At 43.1% G+C, this 19627-nt stretch overlaps 1 protein-coding gene across 1 annotated transcript in view; it reads right to left on the bottom strand.

Moving 5' to 3' along the window:
• The window catches only part of smyd5 (SMYD family member 5), a 30215-nt gene extending 10699 nt beyond the window's left edge, over positions 1-19516 (bottom strand). Inside the window, exons 1-9 of the mRNA XM_063189474.1 lie at positions 19419-19516; positions 18857-18965; positions 18069-18208; positions 16332-16453; positions 14430-14499; positions 4016-4120; positions 3305-3367; positions 2762-2832; positions 2423-2529 (exon numbers count right to left, since the gene is read on the bottom strand). Of these exons, the coding sequence (XP_063045544.1) occupies positions 2423-2529; positions 2762-2832; positions 3305-3367; positions 4016-4120; positions 14430-14499; positions 16332-16453; positions 18069-18208; positions 18857-18965; positions 19419-19511 (880 nt within the window). The 5' untranslated portion in view covers positions 19512-19516. The remainder of the gene's footprint in view (positions 1-2422; positions 2530-2761; positions 2833-3304; positions 3368-4015; positions 4121-14429; positions 14500-16331; positions 16454-18068; positions 18209-18856; positions 18966-19418) is intronic.
• Between the last annotated feature and the right edge of the window lie 111 nt (positions 19517-19627).

Below are 19627 nucleotides of genomic sequence, written 5' to 3'. Positions count from 1 at the left end.
GTGTGTGTGTGTGTGTGTGTGTGTGTGTGTGTGTGTGTGTGTGTGTGTGTGTGTGTGTGTGTATGTGTTTAGTGCAGGTAGAAGGTGCGGTGTGCGTCTTGTGTGTGTGTTCGTGTGTCTGTGTGTGTGTGTGTGTGTGTGTGTGTGTGTGTGTGTGTGTGTGTGTGTGTGTGTGTGTGTGTGTGTGTGTGTGTGTGTGTGTGTGTGTGTGTGTGTGTGTGTCAGTGTGTGTATGTTGGGTTTAGTGCAGAAAGTGCAGTGTGCTTGTGTGTGTGTGTGTGTGTGTGTGTGTGTGTGTGTGTGCATGTTTTGAGTTAGTGCAGGTTGAAAGTTCAGTCACAAGTATAGTAGTGCAGGTGGAATGTTCAGTCGCAGATATGGTGGTGGGGGATGGGGAGGGGGGGTTGTCAGTGGCCTTGCTGGCTAGAGGCTGACAGTGGAGGGGGGGGGGGGGTTGTCAGTGGCCTTGCTGGCTAGAGGCTGACAGTGGAGGGAGAGTGGGTTGAGTGTTCAGCATCTTGATCGCTTGGTGCATTGTGCTGCTCGCCAGCCGGGTGGTACGGGAACGGAGGCGCCTGTACCTCTTTCCAGAGGGCAGGAGGCTGAACAGTTTGTGTGCAGGGTGGCTTGTGTCTTTGATGATCATCAGTGCTTTCCGGGTGAGGCGTGTGGTGTAAATGTCCTGCAGGGAGGGGAGTGGTACTCCAATGATCTTCTTCGCTGTGTTCACAACACGCTGGAGTGTCTTCCTGTTTTTCTCCGTGCAGCTTCCTCCCCACACTGTGATGCAGTTGGACACGACGCTCTCTATGGTTCCTCTGTAGAATGTTGTCATGATGGAGGGTGTAGCACTTGCCTTCTTTAGTTTGCGCAGGAAGTAGAGACGCTGATGGGCCTTCTTCGCCAGTGATGTAGTGTTGGTGGTCCAAGAGAGGTCGTCGCTGATGTGCACTCCAAGGAACTTGGTGCTGCTCACTCTCTCCACAGCATCGCCGTCGATGGTCAGTGGTGGCAGTTGTTTTTGGACCCTTTGGAAGTTGACAACAATCTCCTTGGTCTTGTTGACATTCAGCAGGAGGTTGTTGTCTTTGCACCATCTGGCCAGCAGGTCTACTTCTTCTCTGAAAAGTGATGGGATGACTGCTTGCTCCAGAGAGATGTTAAAGATGTCTGTGAAGACATCCTTCAGCTCTTCTGCACAATCCTTCAACACTCGGCCTGGTATGTTGTCTGGGCCAGCTGCTTTGCGTGGGTTGATGGTGGCCAGTGTCCTCTTAACACTGGCAGAGGACAGGTAAAGGGGTTGATCATGGGGGGGAGGGGGAGTTTTCTGTGGGTGAGTGTCATTTTGTGCTTCAAAGCGGGCAAAGAAACTATTCAGATCGTTTAGCAGAGAGGTGTTGTTGTCACAGCTTCGTGGTGCAGGCTTATAGTCCGTGATGGCCTGTATGCCCTGCCACAGGCTCTGTGCATCTCTGCTGTCTTTGAAGTGTGTTGTTATTTTGTCTGAGTATTCCTTTTTTGCTTTCCTGATGCCCTGGGACAGGTTAGCCCTTGCTGTCTTTAGGCCAGCTACGTCTCCTGCTCTGAAGGCTTTGTCTCTGGCCCTCAGCAGTCGGTGAACGTCTCCTGTGAACCATGGCTTCTGGTTGGCCCTGGTAGTGATGTGTTTTATTTCTGTAACATCATCGATGCATTTTGTGATGTAGGAGAAATGCGAATACGTGTGTGTGTGTGTGTGTGTGTGTGTGTGTGTGTGTGTGTGTATGTACTGCACCAATCTACCTTCTGGAGGCCACTACTATTGGAGCACACCAAAATCAGCCTAGCCCAAATCCTGGACCCCACATGTTTTGACCCCTTCTGCTGGGGTAGTTTTGTTGTTACTGCTAAAAGTAAAAGTGTTAAAAAAATCCTCACCGAGAGGTGAAGGTTAGGAATTGTTTTGGTTTGGGCACAGTTTAGAATTCTTAAGCTATTGTTAGAGTTATTATGAATGGAAGTCAATGGGAAGGCCCCACAAAGATACTACGGTGGGACTGTGTGTGTGTGTGTGTGTGTGTGTGTGTGTGTGTGTGTGTGTGTGTGTGTGTGTGTGTGTGTGTGTGTGTGTGTGTGTGTGTGTGTGCCAGCGTGGATGAGTGAGTGTAAGCCTGTCAGCCTCTATCAGCTTTGGGTTGGCCATTGTCCAAACATGAGCAGTAATTTCAGTTTTGAGTGTGTGTGTGTGTGTGTGCGTGTGTGTGTGTGTGTGTGTGTGTGTGTGTGTGTGTGTGTGTGTGTGTGTGTGTTTCTAAGTGTGTATGGGCAAAATGAGTGTATACAACAAAACTGACACAGTCGGAGGAGAGAAAGTCATCAAGGCGTTAAGAGACTGCAAAGCCAGAGTGATGATGTGCTTAGAAGAGGAGGAAATGGTGACCTTTCTCTATGTCCTTGTATAACTGGTCGATAAAGGCATCCAGCTGCTCCCTCTGGTGGCCAGGAAGCTGAAGTGCATCACAGGCATGAACCCACTGGCTGAGCGAACTAGGAAGGATAAAACAAAAACACAAAACAAGGGGGGGGGGAAAGAATAATAAGAAACAGTTGTGAAACAAAAGGACTTTTGGTGCTTGGGCCCTAATAACCTGATTATCTTTTCACACGGACAATGTCAAGTTCATTTACTTTTAAATAATTACACGATGAGCATGAACAGGTTTGATTTAAATGAAGGCAGATGTTGTGTAGATGTTGCAGAGCCGTTTTCCGTTTTTACCTGGTCCCGATGCCTTGTCCGTTGGTCCCCACAAGGGAGAAGAGAGAGCGGAAGCCCTCAGGAGTAAACCACTGAACAGAAGGACAATCAAGAACAGGGGAGAGAGAGAGAGAGAGAGAGAGAGAGAGAGAGAGAGAGAGAGAGAGAGATTTGATGAGTGAGAGAAAGAGAGGGAGACGTGTCAAAAATCAGCTTCTATCTACTTTTTTTATCTCTCCATCAGTGTAAAATGATTCATACCGCAGGGGCAGATCCAACGCAACACGGAAAAAGTTATACCAAACAACGGAATGAAATGGAGAGAGAGAGAGAGAGAGAGAGAGAGAGAGAGAGAGAGAGAGAGAGAGAGAGAGAGAGAGAGAGAGAGAGAGAGAGAAATAACGAGTTTAAGGGAGAGTTTGAGAGAGTTTGAGAAAGCAAGAGCGAGCGTAAGAGTTAAGTTCCTCCTGAATTATGATCAAGTTTAACGAGCCAGCAGATGTTGATGAGCAAGACCTGTGTTGCGCTGCGCTGAGCTGCGCTGCGCTTATGACTCATACTCACCCTGTTCAGGTGGTCGTCGTAAAGTGCCGCCGTGAACAGGCTCCGCAGAAGGGTAAGCTGTCCCTGCGAGAAACAGGATTTGTCAGTTTCAATAAATATCACCAGACCAAACACATTTTTGTGTTATTACTTTTTTTATTCCGTACAAGACGTGCCTGAAAAAAGGACAAACTGATAAGCTGAACCATTTGGAGATACGAAAAGAATCACAGAAGCCTTATAAAGTGCACCATTCCGACAGTGGAAAGCCTTACTGTTGGTTGAATTAACTTCATTGAGAGATCATTGTATTGTAGTATAGTAGTAGACATAGCATAGTACTACACTACTGTAACACTAGGGTGGTAGGCCCTGCCGTGGACAACTGGTAGGGCACTTGTGTACCATGCGGCCAACCCAGGTTTGATTCCCGGCCCGGGTCATTTGCCGACCCCTCCCCATCTCCCACCCCATTCGCTTCCTGTCCACCTCTCATACTATCCTGTCATCAATAAAGTCGTAAAAAAGAAAAAAAAAATCTGGGGGGGGAGAACAAACAAACAAAACAAAAACAAAAAACACTAGGGTGGGAAGTCATTATAACAAGGCTGGGTGTTAACATACCGTCACAGTAGTGTCTTTGGTCATTATGTATAACAGGGACTCCCCCTGTTTCACACATGGAGGATTCAGGAGGAGCTTGATGAAAATAAATAAATAATTAATAAATACCTGAAATTCCTCTCCAAGGAGCTTGTGGGCGATCTCCTCTTCCTCGTTGGCTGACCGGCTGCAGAACTGGGAGAAGAGTCGTTGCCAGCGGCCCTTCTCTGGTGCCTGCAGCCAACATCAATAAAAACAGAAAAAAGGTGTTAACACTCAACAATTGGATAAATGGAATATACATTTTGAAGAAATTACTCTCTGAATGATTTGATAAATACACCTATTTTACTGGACTTTTGTTTCAACTCTTTGTTTTGATTTAGTTTTAATATGGCTATTTTCTAATTGTGTACATTTTCGAATCATCTGACGTGTAGGCAACTAAAATGTGTTAAGCAGTTGGGAAATAAAATAATAATAATAATAATAAAAATCGAAAACTCACTGTATTTTCAAATTGACTACAACAAAGTTGATTACAAACATTTGGTTTGGCACAAATTTTAAAATCAAAACCTCAATCTAGGCCCCTCACAAACAAGCTTGCATGCCCATGTGGATACATGACTCGTGACCCAACCCAGCCCCATCTCTCCATCACACTCTTGCCGTCATACTCTCATCTGTACCGGTACTCATAATGAAGACGTACAATGAAGGCCTACTGGAGACATTAAGAATGGACAAGGTCCGAAACGTCTGTTGCTCCAGTTAACCTCTGACTTCTGTTGTAAATTTTTGGCTACAATATACATTTTTCACACAAGCCTTGTGTGCGCCTCTTTTTTTCATTATCTCAAGCGATTACTACTTTTTGGAGTGGACGCACCAAGCAATACACGGGTCTAAAGTGTAGGCGCAGACACCGACCTTGGTTGGTTTTTGTCACTCACAATGAAGACGCAAGCATTTTTAATTTCCTTTCTATACCAATATAAAAAACGAATGCAGTTTGATTATGGAGTATTTGATTATGAGTTGCATAGGACTGAAAACAGGTAAGCCTTATTCATTATTTGATAAGTATTGTTTCAAGTCTAAACTGTACAGTGTATTTGGTAGGTGTCAGCTTCTGTGTGTATTGGAAAAGAAAGGTGACATTGGTGCAATATTCAAACAAAAAAATAATTACCGGGACAAAAACGACAAACTGTATATTTAAATGCACCACAGTATAGGTGGTAAGATGAGCTTACCAATGCATTACATTTAGAAAAGATGACATGAAATCAATAGCTAGCCAATACACATACAGCTAACTACTGGGACAAAGCTGTAATACTGCACATTTCATTTAAGGGTCATTGACATCTTTGGGGATTGTAACTGTAATAAGCCCCAAAATAATGGCATACCCCTTTAAGGGTCATTGACATCTTTGGGTATTTTAACTGTATTAAGCCCCAAAATAGTGGCATACCCCTTTAAGGGTTATTGACACCTTTATAAACCCCAGCCAACGAATTTAACTGTATTAAGCCCCAAAATAGTGGCATACCCCTTTAAGGGTCATTGACATCTTTGGGTATCAGGTGGTACTGTACAACCACAGCCCATGCCCAATGCCCATAAACTAATTAACTAGAAATACACTCAGAGAGTGCAGACCTCCACCAAGGAAGGTGTTTGATAGAACATTTGACTATGTTGCGCCCAGTGGTGTAGTCTACTTTTTTATGGTGGGTATACTGTATATTTGAGCATTTTTTGAAGTGGGTATACTGTATATATTTGTGCTATTCAAAACAATGGATCAGTCCATTTTAAGTGGGTATACGTATACCCACGTTCTACGTAGACTACACCACTGGTTGCACCCTAATTTGTTTCAAGTCTTTCTACCTTGTTTTATGGAGTTAGAAACTGGAATGTTAACATTCGCCCAATCACGCAATTGTGAAGAATCTTTCAAAAAAATTCCTGGATCCGGATTGTGATGTGGTTGCACCACCATGATGTCTGCTACAAAAAAATGTCAATGACCCTTAAGCCTTTTTCAGTTAACCAATTGACAATTAATTAGACATCAATTCATATATTACGCAACCCTGGTTCCATTAGTAACACTTTGTCTATGCATGATTAGACTGTCTGATCCTTACTTTGCCCTAGTCGGTGTGCTTGCAGCTCGAAGCATTATAGAGCTCTCAGTAAGCTTTGTTTTTTTACTCTTAGTTAGATGAAAAAAAAATAACAACCAAAAACAAAACAAGACGAGGCGGTCATCATCATATCAGTTCTCTGTGGAAATTAACCTCTTGCTGAGGAGGTGGTGAGTAGGAAGGCACGAGGTCTTCTGCGGTCAAACTAAAAACTGCATTCGTTGAGTGCAAACTCATTAAGTCAATTTCAACATGCAGTTGTAATGCTCACACTACCATGGACTTGTCAGTACCTGAGATTTTATTTTCTTTTTCTTCAGCCTTCTCCGAGATCCTGGTCACTGTAATGGGGGCAGGTGTTTGTTTACACTAAAAAGAAAACATCTTGATCTATTCCCAAAAACATCCAAAAGGTTATGCAACATCAGAGGACAAATAGCAAACAGCGATACCTTTTGGGAAAATATTTGGAATAGGTCTATGTTAAGATTTTTTAAAATGTAAACAAAATCTGCCCCCATTAGAATAGCTCAGATCTCGGAAAGGGCTGAGCCAAAAAATGCAGAATCACCGGTTCTGACAAGTCAAGGGTAGCGTGACCAATACAACACCATATTGAAATTGGCAGGAGTGGGACTTCCGGTTTACGTGATGTGGTGTTAAGACGCGAGAATCGTGAGCTCCGATATCTTTCAGTTTATAACTTAACCAAAGTACCTTAACTCTTCACGTGTCTTACATTTGGTGAGATATGGAAATATAACGGTAATATACAGTTATACGTTATGCGCAAAATGGGGAAAACTGGTGGAAGATCGACGCCAAGCCAGGATAAAGCAAGTGCTAGCAACATGGCGGATGCTCCACTGACGACTGAGGCACTTGTCACAGAACTGGAAAAACTCAGAAAAACTATGACCGACGAACTAACTACTCTCCTGAACACCTCGTTGGAGTCTATTCGTTCTTCGGTTGAATCGATAGAGTCAACACTGGTCACCCAGGCTGGCACAATCAGGGAAATGGAAACTAGTCTAACCGACCACAGTGACCGCATCACGCAGATCGAAAGTGAGGTGTGTGTGCTACAATCTACACTGGATTCATTGATGGAGGAGAATGCCGCGCTCCAAACAAAGGTGGAAGATTTGGAGTCAAGATCAAGGCGTCAAAACCTTCGTGTGCTGGGACTACCGGAAGGCATCGAGGGAGGTGACTGCAGAGGCTTTATGTCTAAAATGTTCCACACTTTACTCAATGGGTCGTTGTCTGAGCCACCGGAGTTGGATTGCGCTCACAGGACCCTACAGAATCAGCCCAATAAACGAGCAGCCCCTCGCCCAGCCCCACGAGAGTCTGCACAGAGACCGCGCGCTCTGATTGTACGGTTTCACAGATTTGTTGAAAAAGACATTGTGCTTATGTGGGCAAAATCTCACAAAAATATCTCATACGAGGGTCACCAAATCAGAATTTTCGAGGATTTCACTGCAGCAGTGGCAAAGAAGCGCTCAGCATTTAACAATGTCAAAGGGCTCCTCTACAAGAAAAACGTCAAGTTTGGCATGATATATCCAGCCCGTCTCCGCGTCACCTACAGAAACAAAGAACACTTCTTCAATACCCCAGAAGACGCAGAGACATTCTATCAACAACACATCTCAACCACGGGCGGTGCACAGTCGACGGCAGCTGAGGAGGAGGGCTTACCCGCGGACTCGTCCATTTAAAGTTGCTGCCTAGTGCTTACAGGTGATTCCCAGCCTGGCTGGCTGGTTCTTTGTAATGTTAATCTGAAAGTTTTATCCTCAGTGAATTAATATAAAGGTGTTCAGGGCCCTTTCTATCTAAAATAGTAGTCACATGTCATTTGACGTTTAGTTTTCTAGTAACGCATAAGATTGTTTTCATTTGAGTGTGGGGAAATCATGTGTGCCGTGTTTTTTTTTGCTTTTTGTGGAGCAACGTCGCCATCTAGTGGTCTTTATGCAGATCGTGTTTCAATGTCTGCTCTTTCCCTACACCCTTGTTTATTTTTATTTCTATGTCTTATTTTATCGTTTGCTCAAGGTATAATAGCAATTTCATTCAGGAGCAGGATTAACACTACATGATTAATCGGATGTATGTCCACTATCTCTGGCTACTCGCCGCTCAAGCGGACGAGCTTCAGACATTTTTGACTGTTATGCTCATTGTTAAAATTTTGGGGGTTTGTGGTTGGGGGGTGGGGGTGGGGTGGGTGTTGTGTTAGGCCAATTGTCTCTTTTTTATCTAGTCCAATATTATTTGTTTTTCTGTTTTATTTTTATTCTTTTCCTATTAATCTGTGTCACTGCTCTCTATTTAGTAGGGGTGTGCCCCCCCTGGTGTAGATCCCATATGATTCACTTAGTATTTCATGATTTCAAAGTCCTGGTTTAGATGACAACTCCCTCTACAATGCAAGGTGGATCAAATAGACACCCAGTTAATATAGTAACCTGGAATGTACGTGGGTTAGGTGGGCCAATTAAAAGATGTAAAGTCCTCTCACACTTAAAGAGCCTCTCAACTGACATAGCTTTTTTACAAGAGACTCACTTATGCAGAGAAGATCATGTTAGACTACGCAAGCCATGGGTTGGTCAGATCTTCCACTCCAATTTTAACAGTAAATCCAGAGGCGTGGCTATTTTAATTCATAAAAGAATCAGGTTTTCTCCTGATCAGATACACTCTGATCCCTATGGCCGCTATATTATAGTTTCTGGTTTACTCTTTGAAACTCCAGTGGTTTTTGCAAACTTGTATGCACCAAATTGCGATAGCCCAAGTTTCATGTCCAATGTTTTTTCTCAATTACCAAACTTGCATACTCACAAATTAATTTTAGGTGGAGACCTGAACTGCACCACTAGCCCTATTGACCGTTCTCGATCTAAAACAGGGATGCCATCAGCTATGTGCAAGACGTTAACAACTTTCATGGAACAAATTGGCTGTGTTGACCCCTGGCGCTTTTTACATCCTAGTGCTAAGGATTTCTCCTACTACTCTGCTGTCCATAAGGTCTTCTCACGTATTGATTATTTTTTTATTGATAAGACTCTTCTACCCTTTGTTAGCAAAGCACAATACTCTGCTATTGTCATTTCTGACCATGCCCCCCATATCTTAGGCCTGTGCCTGCCATCAAGTTCTCCAAGGCATCAAGGGGGATGGAGGCTTAATTCTAGTTTGCTTGCTGATTCTGACTTTTGTAACCATGTCTCCACAAACATACATGTTTTCTTAGAAATGAATATATCTGAACAAGTATCTCCTTCTCTATTATGGGAAACATTGAAAGCATATATCAGAGGTTGTATTATATCTTATAGTACACACTTGGCTAAAAGTAGAAAATTGAAGCAACAAGAATTAACTGATGCCATTATTGACATAGATAGACAACAGGCGATAACAATTAATCCTGATCTAACTGCCAAACGCTTACAATTACAAACTGAGTTTGACTTATTATCCACTGGGAAGGCAGAATACCTATTGCAGCGTACAAGAGCAACGTATTATGAGCATGGGGATAGAGCTGGCCGCCTTTTAGCTTCACAGTTGAGACACCAATGTGCTTCACGTTTTATTTCACAAATTTATGATGCTTCCCATAACCTAACTACAGACCCCGCCTCCATAAATTCAGCATTCTCCTCTTTTTACTCTACTCTATATAAATCAGAGCCTCCTTCTGATAGTTTGTCCATGGACTCCTTTCTAGATAACCTAGAATTCCCATCTTTAAGTGAAGACCTGTCAGGAAGTTTAGAGGAACCCCTTGAGCTAAAAGAAATCACCTCCTGCATTTCTCAAATGCGTAGTCACAAAGCCCCTGGCCCTGATGGCTATCCAGTAGAGTTCTTCAAGAAGTTCTCTACTCAGCTAGCACCCTTACTACTGGATGTTTATAATGACTCTTTGGAACAGGGTGTTTTACCTCCAACTCTCAATCAGGCGTTGATTTCCCTTATATTAAAGAAAGACAAGGACCCTAATTTATGTGGCAGTTATAGACCCATCAGTCTACTTAACAATGATGTTAAAATTTTAGCAAAGGTGCTTGCACGCAGACTTGAGACTTGTCTCCCCAATATAATTTCAGAAGACCAAACGGGTTTTATCCTTGGCCGTCAGTTATCATCTAGTGTACGTCGTCTCTTGAATGTGGTTCTATCTCCTTCCGCCTCTCCAACTCCAGAGATGATTGTGTCATTGGACGCAGAACGAGCCTTTGACCGAGTCGAATTCAAGTACTTATTTTCTGTATTGCACAAGTTTGGGTTTGGAACTAAATTTATATCTTGGATTCGCCTTTTATACTCTGCTCCTATGGCTAGTGTTAAAACTAACTCTGACATATCTCTTCCCTTCCCACTGACACGTGGAACTCGCCAGGGGTGTCCCTTGTCACCATTATTATTTGCAATAGCCATGGAACCCCTTTCTATAGCCTTGAAATCTTGCCCACATTTCTCTGGTATAATTAGAGGAGGCCTTGAACATAGAGTCTCACTCTATGCTGATGATCTATTGTTATATATTCTTGACCCTCTAAATTGTATTGATAAAATTGTGGATTTACTTAAATTGTTTGGAACTTTCTCAGGATACAAATTGAATATTGCTAAGAGTCTTTGTTTCCCTGTCAATCAGTCTGCTAAATTAATCCCTCCAGGTACACTGCCTTTTCAGTTTTCCCCCAGTGGCTTTAAATATTTAGGCGTTAATATCTCCCATTCACTTAGCTCTCTTCATAAAAACAATTTTATGAAACTCTTTGAGAATATAAAAACAGACCTTCAGAGATGGCATGCCCTACCTATCTCACTTATTGGCCGGATTGAGACAATCAAAATGAACATATTACCCCGTATCTTATTTCTATTTCAGACACTCCCTCTCTTTCTACCCAAATCTTTTTTTAAATCATTGGATACCATTATATCCTCTTTTATTTGGACTGGCAAGATTCCCAGGATTCAGAAAAGAATGCTGGAGAGACCCAAGCTGGTAGGGGGTTTTGCTCTACCAAATATGTTGTTATACTACTGGGCAGCCAACATTCAAATGCTTAAAAAATGGTATCATCACCCAGACATTAACTGGTGTGTAATTGAAGCTAACTCTTGCACTACATCCTCACTTCCTGCCTTACTCTTTGCTCCTCTCTCTACACGCCCTTCTCAACACACTAATAATCCTGTGGTACTTTCTTCCTTAAAGATATGGAAGCAGTTTAGGCATCACTTTGGTCTCAAATCTCCATCTGTTTTCCTTCCAATCTGCAACAATCACTTATTTTTACCTTCCAGTATAGATCAGACCTTTATGCGATGGAGAAATGTGGGAGTGGTCTCCTTCAATGACCTTTATTCAGGTAACTCTTTTGTAAGCTTTGCGGACCTGGTCAAAAAATGTGGTATTTCAAATCATGATCTTTTCAGATATTTTCAATTGAGAAATTTCACTAAAGCTCAGTTCTCTTCCTTCCCAACATTGCCAGAGAGAACTTTGATAGAAGACATTATGTTCTCCTCAGTCTTTAATAGTCGCATTTCATCAATACATAATCTTCTCCTCTCATCCCAGCAGTCTCCCCTTCTGGGACTTAAGGATACTTGGGAAAGGGAACTTGGTCTTCAATTAGATGAATTCTGGTGGACAGATGTTTTGGCCAGGATTAACACCACATGCATATGTGCACGAATGAGTCTTATTCAATTCAAAGTGGTTTTCAGGCTTCACTATACTAGGGCCAGGTTGAAAAAGCTGTTCCCAGATGCGGATGACCTCTGCATCAGGTGTTCTCACTCTCCAGCAGACCATACACACTTTCTTCACCTGTCCCAAATTACATGCTTTCTGGTCATCTTTCTTCACCACTCTTTCTGAAGTCCTGAATATTCAAATCTCCCCTTGCCCTTTAATTGCAATTTTTGGTGTGTCCCCTGTTTTAGGGAAATTTAACAGTTACCAGGCGGATGTTATCGCATTTGCTGCACTGATAGCCAAACGCCAAATACTACTTCACTGGAAGAGCCCTAAACCACCTGGCTCCTGTTCCTGGTTTAGAGAGCTTTTGTCTTTCCTACACTTAGAGAAAATTAAGCATACAGTTAGAGGATCCTTGAAAACATTCCATAAAACGTGGGACTCCCTCCTTTCCTATGATCCACAAAATATTAACCAAGTATCCGACAATGAAGATTAGTGACACCCCCCCTTTAAGATTTGTTTTTATATGCATGTTTTGTTTTATTTTATCTTTTATTTTATTATTTATCAATTTTGTTTTTATTTTTATTTTCCTTTTCATATATGTCTATTCGTGTATGTGTATCTTTCTAAGTTGTAATGTATAGGCCGTCTTGTCCTTCCCATATAATGTTTTAAGTTACTTTCATTACATGGGTGGAGTTGGGGTGGCGGGTGGGTGTGTTGGGGGTATGGGTTAAGTTGTTTGAAAAATGAAAAAACTATGGTAGGCCTATGTAATTGTGATATATCTGGCTGTATTACTTTGATGGTTTGCCTAATAAACATATTATTTAATAAAACAAAGAAATTGGCAGGAGTGTTCCTTTAAGCTTTTTTTTCAGTTAACCAATTGACAATTAATTAGACATGATTTCATATATGACGCAACCCTGGTTCCATTAGTAACACTTTGGCAAAGTAAGGATCAGACAAAGTCTAATCATACATAGACATAGTCTGTGTGCTTGCGGCTCGAAGCATTATAGAGCTCTCAGTAAGCTTTGTTTTTTGCTCTTAGTTAGATGAAAAAAACAACAACCAAAAAACAAAACAAGACGAGGCTGTCATCATCATATCAGTTCTCTGTGGAAATTAACCTCCTGCTGAGGAGGTGATGAGTAGGCAGGAGGTCTTCTGCGGTCAAACTAAAAACTGCATTCGCTGAGTGCAAACTCATTAAGTCAATAGCAAAACCCCATATTCTGAAGCATGACATGCAGGGCTAGGGGAAGAGCAAATATGCCAAGCGGACAGGGCCAATAATAGCTTGCTGAATAGCGAGAGCTGAATATGCTATGGCCAAGCATTGGTTATGAGGCTCTCATTTACATAACAGTACGCACAGCACCACACGCGTCTGCTGCGCTAGCAGAATCCGCCTGCCTGCCTGCCTCGGTTCCCTGAAGAGTACAGTTCTCAAAACAAAAGTTCAGAATTTAAAAAGTACATAAAACTTACACCTCTTGGAAAATATAAAACACATGTCAGTCAGGCAATACATTTTAAAAATTAGACATGCTACATTTCTATTCACAGAGCGAGCAATTTAAGTGACTGATCATGTTCTGTGAAAAAATAAAATAAGGCAAACTTAACAAGAACGCATTTAGTATCTCTCCTGCCCACACACACCTTGGAGACAAAATTACATTCCCTGACTTCGACAAAACATTCAATTATATGAGCAAATCCAGGCATATACTAAATCCAGACACAATGAAATTGGTTCTTTAACAAATCCGTGAATTTTCAAACAGGCTTGTGTGGTATTTGGAAATACCACACAGTGTGGTATTTTAGGATATTTTAATACCACCACAGACAGACATTAAATTAGTTTGGTAATGTCACAGTGGAAGAGTAATGTGACAATGACGGACACAAAAAAACGGTTTTATCCAATCCATATGACATGTTGGACTGTAGATAGCAAAGAAACAACACTGTATGTAATATAGAAATCACTTTTCATGCTACTACTACAGTTGTCTGACTTTTAGAGATTAAGGCTGGTTTACGCCACAGCCAGGGAACGTGTCATTCCTGTATAATGGAAGACTGAGGACATTAGGAAAACATCAGGGTATGAAAAGGCAATAAATCTAGGGCTTGCACAACAGGAATAAGGTTCATAGACCAATGGCGCGTGTAAACCCTAAAAAAAAAAAAACCCTTATCCCATCAACCGACTGAGTGGCATAGTGTTGTCTAAAATCGTTGTACACAACATTTACACAAGTGTAGAACAGACTGTATTGTGAAGATAGATGAGAAGATGGTGGGTGCAAGTCAAACTATTTAACCCCTTCCTATACTGTGGTATCTGGCCCTGTGACGCAATGCTCGATGATGATCAAAGTTTTTTAGCTTTCAATATCTTGCAAAAGTACAAATAAAAAGGTCATTCTCTCATTAGGAGCGAAAAACTCCCCAAAAGCTTGCTCTGTGTTGGTTGACAGCAGGGGAAATGTATTTGCTTTATCTACGAAACCAGGGCAACACCGAGGCACAAGGCTGCATGGCACAGGAAAGGACAGGAGGTAGTAGATTGACCTGCAGCCAAGCCCAGGGTGACGTGACATTACCTGTTTGACCACAGCCACCATCTTGGCCATCAGCATGATGCTGGAGGTCTCCGGGGGATAGTGGGTGCTCCTGAGAGAGAAAACACACATTAGGACAAGGACATGGACAGGTCAGGCCCATTTGATGGAACAATGACATTTTTTTGGGCTCAGGCGTCAGGTGGTACGGTACAGCCACAGCTAATATCCACACGAGTTGTAATCATAGTATGATAATAAATGTGTTTCTTAGTTAAGCCACTAAAAACAAAAACAAAAAAATGTTTAATCCATACAACAGTGCCATCAGCTGTGGTGGCACCACCTTGACGTGTGCTACTAACGAAACGCCATTAACCCTTAAAGATGGCCTCTCAACGTCATTTAATTAATATTGCCGTGTTCCCCATTGTTATTGAATGTGTTACGCGTTGGTCCTGTTTTAAAAAACGTTCTGGTTGCTTTGTTTCAAGACGTTTTTGCAAGCTGGCAAGGTGGCTTGTGGAGAAACGAGAGAGTGTTCCGTGTTTCTCGTGGAAATGCGTCTCTGATTGGCTCACTCCTCCTGCTCTCGAAGAAACGCGTCTCTGATTGGCTCAGTCCTCCAGTTCTTGGAGAGAATGTAATGGGAAACAGAGTCGCCACTTCCCCGGGTGGTACTGCACTATAGGGGCGCCAGCGGAGGCGTGCAGGCTCCATTCAGGGCTGTGCTCTTTCGACAGCGACCCCTAGGCTTGCTGCAGGCACGGAGCAACCAGAGTGAGCTGGCTTTATGTATGAGGCTTTGTGCTGTGTGTGTACCTGAGAGTAGCAACCAGCTGATAGCTAAGCTAAGCTATGTTTCGGGCCACCAGACGTTGCTTGTTTTGAAAACAAGCAGAAAAAAATTACTCGACATGTTTTTAGATAAATGGGTCGATATAAACCTTTGTGGGCAACGCCTTCTTTCGACGTGACGAAACACAGAAAGGCTTTCGTGATTCGCTCGTTTCTCTGCATTATTTATGTAAATTGGGAAACACCGGGAAACACAGCCAGGAGAGTTGACGCAACGCTATGAGAGCCTTGCAAGTGAGTTTAACTTGGGGTGACCGTCCGATCTTCGAAAGGAGTGAGTAAAACTGAGTTTTATCGGAAGTTGGCCTTTAAGCCCAGTGTACATCAAAGGTGAACTAAAAGACCTGCGCGGCGGAAGTCATTGTTTCTCTATGGAGGGAAGGCGAATAAAGCTACCAGTGCAAAATCGCCAGGAGCGAAGCTTCTTGAGCGACCAGTGCGAATTTTGACGATTAAACTCAAGCTAATCCTAAGCGAATTCGCTATGACGCAGTTCAGCGAAAACCAATTAGAACATTCATATCGAGGAATGTCCCTGGCTGTCAAGACAGAGCCGTTATGTGATTAGCTGAATCAAACATGTCAGTGCAGCGTCCAGAGCGAATAAAACAAATTCATGGCGAAACTTCTTCAACCACCCCAGCTACCTGGGTCGCGTAGGTAGCGCCTGATGTACGTGGGCCATTATTCAGTCCTGACAAGAAGTTGCTGTGCTGTTTCGCAAAAAGCTACACAAAGAACAACAAATACTGATGATATTCTCTTGGTTCTTGAGACCAAATATCTTATTTCAGCATTGCAATGACAACCCCATATGCTAGTTCTGATGTTGGAAAATTGGCTACGTTAAAATTGCTTCCAATCCAGACTAATATTATTTAGAACCATTATTATTACTATTACAGTATTACCATTTGTGTGTGTGTGTGTGTGTGTGTGTGTGTGTGTGTGTGTGTGTGTGTGTGTGTGTGTGTGTGCTCACGTGAACCCTGGACAATTGGCACCATACGGCTGCTCCAGAGCTAGTGTGTGTTTGAGTCAGCTGTATAGTTGTGATATTGTGCTTGTTGTTTTTGTAACACCAACCTCCATGCGTCCTGCAGCTTGTTGATAGGGTGGTCTGGGTCGTCCTGGGAGGGCCCGAGACACAGGACCTTGTGGTACTGCTCCTGAGCCGCCTGTTTGCACTCTGCACTGCAGTACTTCACCTGCAGGGGGAGACAGAGGCAAAGGATGTTCAGAGCCTTTACTGATGACGCTTAGAGCACAGCTGTTCGCTCTTAATGTGCGGTCACACCGCCGGCGTTGAACGCGTGGAAAGATGCGGAAGTAATTGACTTTGTATGGGAGAGCAGGCGGCGAACAAGGCAAACGCGTTGGGAACGTTTCTAGAGGCGAGGGAGTCGAAAGCGTCAAAAGCCGAGGGCGGCAGAAGTTGAACTTCATCTAAAAATATGTAATGATGGCAGCAGCAGGGCGTCAGCCAATGAATGTTCACATTTTTCTAAACACGAGCTTCGGTTAGTCGAGATTCCTGGCCGAACGCTTCAGGTTGAATCGTTTGCCTTGTTCAACGCCCCTGACCAGTGCTTTCCAGGCAGGAGTCACCAGCGTTGTGGCTCTTTCAACGCCGGCGGTGTGATTGCGGCATTATACTGTATGAACATCCTCTACTGCAACAGCAATAGAAATAGTATATTTACATCTCGGTACTTGAAATGGCCATCAGTATTTGAAATCCTGTGGGTATATTATAGTTTAATGATTTGACAATACCCAATTTGACAATTTGAGTCAACGTTATTTAACGTTGAGTTATTTAAAAACCCTTTATTTTGCATCGGGGTACACAGAGGTAAAACAAAAACCACTGTTGCTGTTGGCGTACAACAATATAACTCTACTACCTGTCTCCTACCTTTAATCAAAAGCGAGTGCTTTGGATTTAGTTCATCAGTCTATGAAACCTTACAAGGAATAACCAGATGCACCCCCTCTACCTGGAGATAAGACTTTAGAGCGCTCGCTACTTTACATTACATTCCATTCCATTGCACTTAGCTGACGGTTTCATTTATTCAAAGCGACTTACAGTTATTATTTTTCAGGGTATTGGTTACAGGCCCCGGAGCAATGTGGGGTTAGGTGCCTTGTTCAAGGGCACTTCAGCCATGGATGGAGATGTAGGGAGAGGTCAGGACAGGGGGGATTCGAACCTGCAACCCCTAGATTGAAAGACCAACTCTCTAAACACTAAGCCACGGCTGCCCCCTGCTGCCCACTACTTTTCCCTTTTGCAAGTCAATGGAGTGTTGGCAGAGTGGGGCCCAGATGAGATGGGCGTGCCCAGAGCCATACAGAGGGAGAGTCGGGCAATCTCCACTGTATCCTAGGGCCAACTTCCGCATTAGCAAAATTAGCTGTTTAGCGCCTCAGAACTGTTTAAGCGTTGCGAATGTTAGTGCCTAGAAGTAGGCGTAGCACACAGCAAATGCGATGCGATGCAGTGCAGGGAATATGACAAGACTTGCTGTTTGTAGTAATAACTTCAGATAAACATCACAGATGGTAAAACTGTTGTGATTATCACCACCGAGACAGTTGATGGTTTACATATTTGTGGTGATTACCCTGCAGTATAGTTCATGATTTTTGGCTGTTAATGTGGTGGTTCTATGTTGAGTCTATGGAAAGACAGCCGCTTTAGGAACAACCTTATCTCGCTGAAAGGCGGAGCTGCAATTTAATTCCTGGTCCTTCAATCGCGCAACTCTCCCCTCTGTATGGCTCTGGGCGTGCCCACCTAGTGCCCCCCCCACGCACCTGGCACTGCGGGCAGATTTGGTGCAGCTCGGGCCGCACCCGGCACAGCTCCGGGTGGGGCAGGCTGAGGCCCGGCAGCCCGCTGAGCCTCCTGGCGTTCTCCTCAGCCGTCTCCAGAGCCTTCAGACAGTACTCACACGCTGAAGATGTGGATGGATGGATGGATGGATGGATGGATGGGATGGATGGATGGATGAGTGGAAAAGGATGAGTGGAAGAGGATGGAAGAATGAGAATTTTATGTCACAAGTGCAAGATCAGTAATAGGCACACTGGATTCATTAGTTACACTCCAGTGCCACATGTCGCAAATGACCTGGATTTGCCTGTCCAATTCAACCAGTTGATCATTCAGTCAGCCAATTACCTGGCTGAATTGGACAGTTAAAACCACATAATTTGGAATATGCCTCTGTTATCTTTGAACCTTATTCTCACCAACATTGTAATGACCAAGTCTTAACCTGTTACATTAAGGCTCTCTCTAATGTCATAGCAATGTTGTTATGGTGTAGTTGAGTCTTTTGAGCAAAGAGAGAAGGGCCTGCCAGCGAGGCTATCTGCACAATGAGACTATGGTCAGCATTGTTCAATTCAATCAAAGATCTAAAACATCTTTCCTTTTCATTCTTTGCCATGTTAAAATAAAATGCTGTCCGATTAAGAGTTGAAACAGTATGGAATAATATAACGATTAAAAAATGGTGTGCAAGGTAACATCAGCACATGATGAATACATGCAGGTCAGACATTTCATCAAGCATTCATTTCATACACAACTCCCTCACCTTTGTATTTGTATAAGGAATTCCACAGGAACTGGGATGAGATGAGTGGTCGTTCAATGAATAAAGTGTCCCCTTTGCGGATGTCTCTCTTTGCAAACAATCCCTTTCCCTACAAAGGTCCAAATATTAAGGGGAAAGTAATTGAGTATTGAGAAGTGATGGACTATCAGTCAGATAGGGCTGCGATTTCTTAAAAAGATGACAGGCAATGCAATGCGGTGATATCTCTCTTACAGTATGCAGACAGGCCTAATATTTCACATGCACGCTTATGAATTATGAATTGTTGCTGTCAAGCTAACAAGCAAAAGCTGTCACGAGTAGGGGAAAGGAATAGAAAAAAACATGCGGATGAAAAGCATAACAACAAGATCCAGCGTGTGTTGGGGAAATGAGTCTGACACATGTTAGCTAGCTAAGCTTAAGCCACCATGCATTCAGTCAGCTGATGCTCAGTGGATGAGCTAATTCTGGTTACGTGAAAGATAATTTATACATTTTTATGAGCGTCCGCTTTACACAGTATGCGATAACACAGCTCAACTGCAGAGGCGTCATTTACCTTTACATTGTCAATAAATCGGACTTCTACAATATTGCTAACTTTGCCGGGTTCCACGCAGAGAGAAAACATGTCATCCTGGGGGGCCGCCATGTTGAAATTTCTTTTTCATCCTTGTCACTGGAATTGACCAATCGCACGTCTATTTTCTCTTCTTCATCGTCTTTCAAGATTTGCTGGCTTGCTCCATAAAGATAGGTACACTGCCG

This window comes from Engraulis encrasicolus, chromosome 23 (assembly GCF_034702125.1).
Source record: "Engraulis encrasicolus isolate BLACKSEA-1 chromosome 23, IST_EnEncr_1.0, whole genome shotgun sequence".
In the NCBI taxonomy this organism is placed as follows: domain Eukaryota; kingdom Metazoa; phylum Chordata; class Actinopteri; order Clupeiformes; family Engraulidae; genus Engraulis; species Engraulis encrasicolus.
This window is presented reverse-complemented; position numbering and strand designations above follow the sequence as displayed.